The sequence below is a fragment of the Nicotiana tomentosiformis genome, chromosome 3 (assembly GCF_000390325.3).
Source record: "Nicotiana tomentosiformis chromosome 3, ASM39032v3, whole genome shotgun sequence".
Classification (NCBI taxonomy): Eukaryota; Viridiplantae; Streptophyta; class Magnoliopsida; order Solanales; family Solanaceae; genus Nicotiana; species Nicotiana tomentosiformis.
The window spans coordinates 99982317-99992811 of NC_090814.1; the positions used below are offsets into that span (position 1 = coordinate 99982317).

Genomic DNA, 10495 nt, shown 5'->3' on the forward strand with positions numbered 1-10495 from the left:
CCATCACTGCAATGTCCAAAGTGGCCATTAATTCGTTTCCGGCTATACACGAAATTTCTCAAAAGTTAAATTGTGATCCAACCACCAGACCTGCTTACTTTGCTTCTCTGTTGAACACATGGTCGTAAGTGTCTGTTTTGTAGTTATCTTAGTAATGTTGAAAATGAAGGTCAGGCTTTCTAGTTCGAATGGAAATCCAAAGTATGTTGAATTATGATTTCTTATTTTTATTGCAATGAATCTGTCACAATTTCGCAATTTGATTGATTCTGTGGTAATATTTAAGAAGTCTTGTAACCCATCTTCCATAATTCTGGACTTGCCACATGATCTCAAGCATTAGAAAATTAAGCAATTTTGAACATCATAGCTTGCTTTAGGCGCGATTAATAATAGAGCATCGTGACTATGGGTATGGTTCCCATGGCATAGTCATGATACGTAATCCCCAATTCGAGTGCGCGTTTCACGCGACTCGACCATAACTTTAAATAATAATAAAATTTAACATGCTGTAAATCGCGGGTGCATTTCATGTGGTGCGGTTTGCGATGTGTACCAAAATGACAAGTGTACGACATCGTGACTTGTTCCAGAAATAATTCCATAAATAATTAAAAGCGGTTAAAAAGTAAAAATGTACAATAGGCTTTAAACATGTATTAAATCAGATAATTAGACCGATTATTGATAGTTGAGCGACCGTGCTAAAACCACGGAACTCGGGAGTGCCTCACACCTTCTCCCGGGTTAACAGAATTTCTTACCCGGTCTTCTGTGTTCGCGGACCATAAATAGAGTCAAATTTCCTCGATTTGGGATTTAAAATAAACCGGTGACTTGGGACACCATAAATTATCCCAAGTGGTGACTCTGATTTAATAAATAATCTCATTTCGAACATTGTCACTTTAATTAGAAAAACTCTCTTATCCCCTGTCCCCGCGGGAAAAAGGAGGTGTGACATTCACCAGTGGTAACAATAATTCAATTGATCTCATTATGGATGTCATTAGGAAGTATGAAGATATTTCTGAGCAAAAAGTCAATATTGATAAGAGTTTCTTTTTAACTGCTCCTAATACTTGTGCCAATAGAATTAACAGAATTAGAAATATCACGGAATTCATGGATAAGAATTTTCCTTTTAATTACTTAGGTTGTCCAATTTATATTGGTAGGAAGAAGATTGCTTATTTTGATTGTTTGGTAAACAAAATTATTAAGAAATTGAATGGTTGGCATGGAAAAAACCATTATCTTAATAAAGCATATTCTGCAATCATTGCCTATCTATACTCTTTCTGCTATGTCGCCCCCCTCCCCCCTAAGGTACTTTTAATCTCATTGAAAAATATTTTATTAATTTCTTCTCGGGTCTCTTTCGTAAGAAAAATAATTTTCATTGGAGATCTTGGAAGAAACTATACTATCCTTTAGATTAGGGAGGTATAGGTATTAAGAGAATGGAAACTTTTGATAATATGTTAGCTGCTAAAAGATGGTGGAGAATTAGAATAATTCCTTTTTTGTGGGCTGATTATATGAAGCATAAATATTGTGTGAGGTCTCATTTGGTAAGTAAAAAAAAATCTGATAAGGACTCACATGAATGGCAAAAGCTGAGAAAAATCAGAGACAAAACAGAACCTCATATCTTCTGGCTTATAAACTCTGAAAACTCGAGCATTTGGTGGGATAACTGGACAGGAAAGGGCCCTCTGGCAACTTTACATGATGATATCAATATTAATCTCAAGGTGCAGGTTAAAGAGTATATTCAAAATGGAAAGTGAAACAAGAATAAACTTGGAAGCATCTTCTCTGAAGAGACTATAAAACATATCATGAAGATTAACATTGGAGACCAAAATATTTCTAATCAACCTATTTGGGACCTCACAGAGAATGGTAAGTACTCAAATAAAATTACTTACAATTTGCTCAGAAACAACAGAAACAAAGATCAATTACTGCACAAGGTATGCCACTCTAACATTCCTTTTAAAATATCCTTCTTTGCTTGGAGATTATGGTTATCTAAACTTCCATTAGATGAAATCATTCTTAAGAGCATATTGTTTCTAAATGTTCTTAACCATGTCAATGAGTCTCTACAACATGTCTTTATGGAAAATGATACAGCTAAAGAGATTTGGAATTAAGTCATTGGTGACCCGATGGGGATAAAACATGTGCAAATGCTTGTCAGAGGATGGTTCAATCACTGGTGAAAATAAAAATACAACAATGAAGTCCACAAACAGAATCTTCAAATTACTCCAACCATCATTTGTTGGAAAATTTGGAAGGCTAGATGTTCTTGCAGATAAGGGGATCAAAAAAGATTCAACTATTACAAGATGAAGCAACGGATAGTTTGGAATATTCAAGCAGCTCTACAAAGAGTTTTCCCTAAATGCAAACTAATATTGCCCTGGTTCAAATTCTATGATGATATGATAAAATTACAGCTTGTTCAAGAGGTCATCATTGTCACTTAATTGAAGCCTCCTTAGGGAACACTCAAGTTAACTACTGATGGTAGTTATATCCAAGGTAATGGTAAAGCTGGTCTCGGTGGCACTCTGAGAGATGATCAAGGTGACTTTTGAATGGCTATGCTATCCCAGCTAAATGTGATAGCCACAATGAAGCTGAAGCTCAGGCAGTACTGTTCGGGATTAAATGGTGCATACAAAATGGGGTCACTGATTTTACAATCGAACTTGACTCTCTTTTAGTGACAAACATGCTGAAGAACAACCATACTCGACACTACAAATTGCAAAGAACTATGAAGGAGATCTCACAGTATATAAATCGTGCCAATATCACTCCTACTCATTGCTATAGGGAAGCTAACCAAGTGACGGATATTTAGCAAAGTATGCAACTAATGCTATGGAGGATAATATCTACCTCTCCTTTAATCAAATGCCCAGGGGAGCAAAAGGACCCTTTCTTTTGGACAAATTTCAAGTTCCTAGTGTTAGAACTAGGTACGACAAAGCGAACTTTTTTGTTAGTTAGATATACATTGTACCTTCACAGAGGTTGATAATTTGATCACATGTCTGTGTTTTTGCCTAGTGTTGTAATCTATGGAGGTAAGGCAATCCTCCCTTCTTTATTATAGGTATATACAAAGCAAAAGAAAAAATAATCTTATTGAGATTTACTATGAGCCACAATGTTGCCAAATAAAGGTCGATAACCCAACTTGACAAGAATGGAATATAATAGCTTATAGAAATGATTAAGTTGTGTAGAATCGTAATGAATTATAAGTGAGGAAACTGAAGGTATTTATAATCTAAGCCTAACGTTCATATGCTTATTTACACTCTTGCACGTTGCTCTAAGTGGTTAGCAACCTTCGAGATACTCGTCGGTTGTGGAATAATATCAGGCGTTGTGAATATGAGTCAATCCAAAATATTTCGGAGACGGTTAAAGACCAAGTAAGACTTCGAATTATAGCTTCATTAATGGATCCCCGTCTCGTAATGCCTCACCGGGGCACCGCTTTCATTTTCCCAGAAATGAGTTATTGGATCTAAGATATTTCTCATTAGGGCAAACTCCCGCTGCTTATTCATAACCAGGAATGACACTTATTCTTAGTAGTATCGTGTCGCCATGTAAACTATTCACGTGCTAAAACTAGATTTTTCCAATACAATTACAAATAGGATTTAAAAGATCTGAACTAATTAATGATAGAATAATCATTTCATAATTATATGAATTAAGTATCTGATGTTGGTTCCTCTATTCAGAGAAATTTAAGTAAAGCTAAAAAGTAACTCCTAGCTAGGTGTCTGTGGAATCTTGACTCTTATATATGGACATGCAGTACATAAGGTTAAGTTCCAAAGAGGAGACTAGCGTCATCAGAGGGTTGTGCCTTTATCCTCCAGATCAAGGTGGGATGCAGTCTTGTCAATATTATTTCATTGTCTCGGAAAAAGAAAAAAGAAAAAAAAAAGGACGAATATATCTTATCAGGTAAGAAAAATCTGGAACTTTTTATTTCGTGCTGAAACTAGTTGTGTGAGGTATCTTTTTTGTCTCACAAGTTTGTGGAGCCAGAATTTCGTAGACCAAAAAGTATAAGATATGAGCCCACAAATTTGTGAAATAAAAAAGGTTTTCATACAACTAATGTCAGTTGTGCGAGACACAACATAAAACTTCTGGAAAAACCTAGTTAACCTTGCAATTAAGATCATATCTAGAGAGACGCACGTTTAATTAAGAAGACCTTACCTCCAAGTTATATTAGAGATAGCTAGTGGTGGCACAATGGTTAAAAGAAAACGGTTATCCACCCATATTATTCATTACAAAATGGATTGGATAATGAACTGTTTACAAACGTATCAAATATGGATTAGAACCATATTATCCACTTAAAAAATGAATAATCAATGAATTTAACTTTTACATTTGTAAAATTTCAAATTGGGGGTTTCTCAAGTTTGGGAGTTAAGGAATTCTCCCAAAAGTGATCATATTCAAGATGCCATGAATAATATGTATATCTATATTACCCGCCGGTTAACCTTATTAAATATGGGTCGGATCAGATAATTTATTCGTTTTTGCATTACCCATTTTCAACCCGCCCATATCTAATCCGACCCGCCCGTTTGCCACCCTGGATATAGCTAATTAATCCCTTGCCATGGGATCTCATAAACATATGACCAAAATCTTTGATGAAACGGAAGTATTACTCCTTTTATCACAAAAACAATGGCCGTGTTTGGACTTTGGAGTACGCAAGGGTCACACATCTAATTTTGATAAAATATTGATTTTTAAATTTTTTAAGTATACTTTACATAGTCTTAAGCTGCAAATAATATATATATATATATATATATATATATATATTATATATATATATATATCCACGGGCGGATGCACAAGGTAGAAGCGACACCGTTTCGCTTCGCCGGAAAAAATATTAAATGTTTATACTAATATCTGTAGAAATGAAGCAATATATAATAATGATTCCGCTCATTCTTAGTAAAGAATACTTCTTGATCCACTGGTCAAGCTCATATTTGAACTTGTAAAGGCCGTAGGTTCAAGGCTGGACCTAGACATTCTATTTTTTGAACATTTTTGAGCGAGCATTTTTGTTAAAAATTTGAGACTAAAGAGAATTGAACATACGCTTCTCTCTTCAATAATATTCAATTAAACCAATGGCATTAGATAATATATATATATTTATTTATTTATTTATTTATTATTATTATTTATTTAAATACGACACCTCTTACAAATATTTTTTGTATACGCCCCTGTATATATCGTTATTTTTATTTAGCAATATCATTAGAAAATAATGTAATTAAAGAAATTCTATTTGACTTCTCTAAAATATAGTTAGAACAATTTCCTCTTTTTAAGCTTGTAATGTGATAAAATTTTCTGCACTCAACTTTTACACAAAATCAATGAATGCAGTTTAAGTTATATACATCGAATTAAAGTGTATATATAACATAAACTCATGTGTTATGTGTTTTTCATATATGATGGCTTAATATATCACACATATTTACCTTTGTAAGGTTGGGGCCGCAAGTTAACATGAACCGTCGTAATTAATTTTGCAAGTGCGTCTGCAAGCATTAGGAACACTGGAGTTTGACCAAGTCTATTCCCAAAAAGAGAAGATGAAGACAGTAGATCCGTTAACTTAGCTAGCTAGAGCTAGCCTAGGGTTGTTACCGATTCTTTTTTTTTTTCCTCTCTGAAAGATTCCATCGTACAAACATAGATATGAAAGCAACAATCCTCCATCTTTTATGCAAACCAATCATGTGGCATTCATAAAATAACATCAAACCCTACTAAAACCGTAAAAATTAACAGTAATAACAAAGAAACAACAATAATAATATCAATTACTAGAAGAAGATGCAAAAAAAACGAATTACATTTTTTCCCCTTCTTTTAGCTAAGCTAGGGTTTAACACCCACCCACCACCATCACATGGCTCTAGGAACTTGTGCTTCAATAGATTCAGGAATTATAAGTCAAAATATTGGACAGGAACAATCAAAAGGATCTCCAAAAAGATCTCTGCTTTCTTATTCCGCCAGTTGACTCTTTTGGCTTCCACTGATTTCTTGAATCATAACATCCATCCAAAAGGCCTATCATTTCAATCTAGTCTAGTGAATATTTAAGAAGAATCCGAGCCTTGATAGGGTGATTTAGCATCCTCCATATGCATGCACAGGGGGTTATATACTAGGACTATAGTCAGGTTTGAACTTCTTTTTTAGCCCCACTTCTTTTGCTGGATAAAACCTCCTTTCCAAAATGCTGCAAAATTTTAAAAAATTAAATTGTCAGCTCCTAATTAATTGTATACATGCATTATATTATATTATCCTCTATTGATCTATCTATAAGCTTAACTATAAATTAAAATACTACAATGATTTTGTCACTTGAATTACATACTAAGATAATGATGGATAGCTCACCAGATGTAGTGTAGGGCAGGGCTTGGTGTTACATTAATGGAAAGAACAAAAGTTGTTGCTGAGTCCTGACTGATTAATAAATTTTTGTCTTTGGTCATCTGCACCCCATAAGAGCTGTCCATTACCCTGAAAAAGATATGTACTTGTCCATGTTAAATATACATCAGGCATACTATTTCTCAATTGTATTCAACAGTAGGATCCATCATAGTATGTCTTTTAGGTTTTTGTCTAGTTGGTGATTATTTAAAGAGTTACCATATTCAATGAATATGCAATACCTGAGAAATGGAATTAGGAAAATGTGCTTGTTGAAACATGAGTGAAGCTGAATTATCCAAGAAAGGATAGCCACTATTATTAATGTTAGGAATAACTTCAGCTGCCTGCGATGTAATGTTAGTAGGGCTAGCTTGCTGCATATTTGGCAGTGGTGTTCCCAATCCACTCAAACTCTGAAAAGAGATTAAACAAAAAAAGAGTCTGATTAATTAATACTGAAAAGTAGTAGTAATAAAACAACTAAATATTTAAAGAAAATCCATAAACTGAACTAAAAAGTTTCTACCTGGTCAGGTCTGACCATGAGTGCATCTAAGTCCATGCCAAAATCATAGTACATTGGATTCAAAGAAGCAAGTTTCATGGAGAGAAACTGAAACATGGGAAACACAATAATATTAATATTTTAGGTAATTGAATGAGACAGTGAATTAATCATACAAGGTCAAATAAAGGATATTATTAATTACTTATTATTTTTACCTCAACTTGGTTTTGCAAAGATTGGACATAATTGATTATCTCATCCAACATGAGGGCCTTCCCAGTTACCTGATCTCATTCAGGTCACATGAAAAATGTCAGAACAATTAAATAAATAAAGAAAGAAAAATATACAGACTACTTTTCTTGAAAAAGTGTCACTCTACTGTACATATAAAGACAAATAAAAGACAAATTACTGAACTAACTTTGTTATTCACCTTGTCACAACCAGGAACAATAGATTGCAGTATCTTCATCCTTTCACTTATTTTCTCTCTCCGCACCTGAGATCATGTCACAAGTTAAACAGTAAGAAAACTGTTCCAAACGAATAATTACCATATATATATAGAACATCAGTAATTAATTATTATCTTAGTGAAAAGAATTAATCCTATTAATTACAAAATGGCTAAAGGGGAAAAAGAAAATTGTACCCTTTCAGCAAGACTATGGCTGTCTGTTGCTTGACCCCTTCTTGCTCTAACATGAATGTAGCCTGTTGGAGCCTCTTCATTAGCTTTCTTCTCCTCTTTTCCCTTTTTCTCCTCTTTGGCTACTGATTGGCTATTGCTTTTCTTCTTTTTCCCATGATCAACCTGTTTTACATTCTAAGAAAAAACAGATATATAATTAATCCCAATTCAAATTCATCAGGAGAAAGGCCAAGAACTTTATCAAGGAGATGAAAATTTATAGACATATATAGAAGAACTATATTACCTTAGAATGAGCAGAACTCATTGAGGAAGACCCTTCTCTGGATTTTCTTTTCTTGTCCATAGGAGTAAAATTAGGCTTATTCCTACTTTCTATTTTATCAGTGACAGAGGAAGAATCCATATCCAAGCTAACACTGCTGCTACTGTTGTTGGTCACAGAATTAGGCTCATTTTGGCCAAGTGTAACATTTGTGCTTTGGTCAAGGCAATAGCTACTTTCATGAACAATCACATTGGCAGTTGGGAGCTGCTGAAAAGATTCTGGTTGGTAAAATTGAGTAAAACAATTCTGTACTATAGAATTGTTTTGTTCCTCTAAAAAACCAGACATCTTAATAGGAGAACTTGGCAAAAAAACTGAGTCAAGAAGGAAAGGGTTTGTGTGCTGCAATTGGTATGAAAAAGCAGCCATCTTTTTTTTTGAAAAAAATTCTTCTTTATTAGTAAATGATTTGCTTTGGAAATCCCAAGGGAAGGATTCAAGAAAGTGATGGAAGAGAGAAATGGTAACCAGAGGTAGTAATCAAGAGAGAAATAAATATTATAATGAGTTTGAGAAAGTCCCAAAGGGTCAGGTTTATATAAACATAAGGAGAGAGATAGGACATCCAAATATTAGCTAAAAATACTTTCTAGCTCATTCCCATGCAGTTGCTTTGTATTTGACTGGTCTAATCAAGCTTTGGGAAGGTGGGGGCTATTAAATATGCTTAGCTTATATCTATATACAACTCTCTTTTTTTTTCTTTTTTTTTTTTGTATAAAACAATTTTCATTTAACATATTAAATAATTTAAGCTAGCAGATAATGATGTCAGAACAGTACAATCATTATAAATATACACAGTACCTTGTGTTAAAATTTCCTCAAACATGAAGGGCAACCGCAAGGGCCAATGGGAATTATTTATGGCGAACAATTATAATCAAGTGTCAGTTGTTTTTTTAGTCTTCTTTTTTTATGGCTCAGTTTTCCTTCCGTGAATCAGAGATGCAAACACTGGGGATATGATGATTCAAGCCAGTTATCTAAATGACAATTCACTAGCTATTTATTGCTGTTATTAATTGTACTTGTATTCGTCATCTTTTAATACTATAATAATAATTGTACTAATCTGTATGCCCTATACTTAATCTATTGCTTCTAGCACTAATGCAGTTATGGCTGTGTGAGAAGAAAAAAAACTAGTAGTGTACCATGATTAATGATAAAATCTGGTGAGAAAGTGTATTACCTAACCATATATCTAACTAATAACATCTTATATAAAAGGGAACATCATATAACACGTCAAACATATACATTATATTTACCATTTGTATCAATACTTTCAGCAAATTTATCATCCGTAGTTATATTTAAATTTTATAGCAAATTCATGAAACAAGAGATTAATTATTTTGAACTGAAATAAGAGAACAATAAGCTCTCGTAAGTCAGTTGGTTATAGCGTCCGCTTAGTTACCGGAGGTCTTGAGTTCATCTTTCAACAAGAGCATCTTAATTTTTTTGTATTTTTGTATTTTGCCTTGGTTATGAATACAGTCGATACAGGTTGTATCATTTGTATATATACACCCCTGTATTTCGCCTTGGTTATAGTTGGTACATGTTGTATTCGTTGAATACATTCGCTCGTTGTATTCGTTGAGCGTTTGAATACAAGTGATGTAACAATTAAACAGTAGTTACGAATGGTATAATTACTAGGTTCTAAACTATAGTGCTTTATGAAAGTCTTGAGTCCATTTTTCAACAAGAGCATCTTATCTTTCTGTATTTCGCCTTGGTTACGAATACAGTCGATACAAGTTGTATCCTTTGTATACGCATTTCGCCTTGGTTATAGTTGATACATGTTGTATTCGTTGAATACATTCGCGCGAGTGATGTAACAATTAAACAATAATTATGAATGATAATTAGGCAAACTATAATTACTACGCTGTAAACTATAGTGTTTTATGAAAATTGATATAGTAAAAACTGATGTCAGGTATTTATACATTGAATTGGGCCAACGTGAATAAGCACATTTTCATACTCTTGCCAGAAAACCTAGCTATATATTTGAGTTTTAGCCTACAACTTGTGGTGATGATAAGAGCAATAGGAAAATTTATAAGCAATAGGAAAATTTATATATCTGAGTTTTAGCCTGCAACTTGTGGTGAGAAGAAGGTAAATATTAATAATAATAATAATATGAAAAATTTATAAGCAATTTACCTTTTTTCTATAGTACAGTTTAATTCTGAAATTTTCTTAAAAACACAAGCAAAATCATCATATTACGACATTCAATTAAATTAATACCAAAATATAGCTCAATTCCTTAAATATTTAGCTTTCTGTGTAAACATTAATTCTCTATGCTGAATCGTTTCTACTTGATTAATGGCAATTCATATCCTAATAGGAGTAAGAATTTTGAGACTTTCTATCTTCACTCAAAATGTAAAATACAACTATAGGACAGTTC

At 33.4% G+C, this 10495-nt stretch overlaps 1 protein-coding gene across 2 annotated transcripts; it reads right to left on the reverse strand.

Annotated features, from left to right (window-relative positions):
* Positions 1–5806: 5806 nt before the first annotated feature.
* LOC104084930 (transcription factor BC1) lies at positions 5807–8674 on the reverse strand. Of its 2 annotated transcripts, none has more exons than XM_033653095.1 (8): positions 8011–8674; positions 7725–7898; positions 7494–7571; positions 7285–7353; positions 7088–7174; positions 6801–6974; positions 6520–6645; positions 5807–6355 (listed from the first exon to the last, which is right to left on the reverse strand). In XM_033653095.1, the coding sequence occupies exons 1-7, from the start codon at positions 8419–8421 to the stop codon at positions 6553–6555; spliced, it is 1086 nt and encodes a 361-aa protein (XP_033508986.1). In that variant the 5' UTR covers positions 8422–8674; the 3' UTR covers positions 5807–6355; positions 6520–6552. The 2 variants fall into 2 exon arrangements, with proteins under 2 accessions (XP_033508986.1, XP_009587187.1); XM_009588892.3 differs by having other exon boundaries at positions 7506–7571; positions 8011–8672.
* Between the last annotated feature and the right edge of the window lie 1821 nt (positions 8675–10495).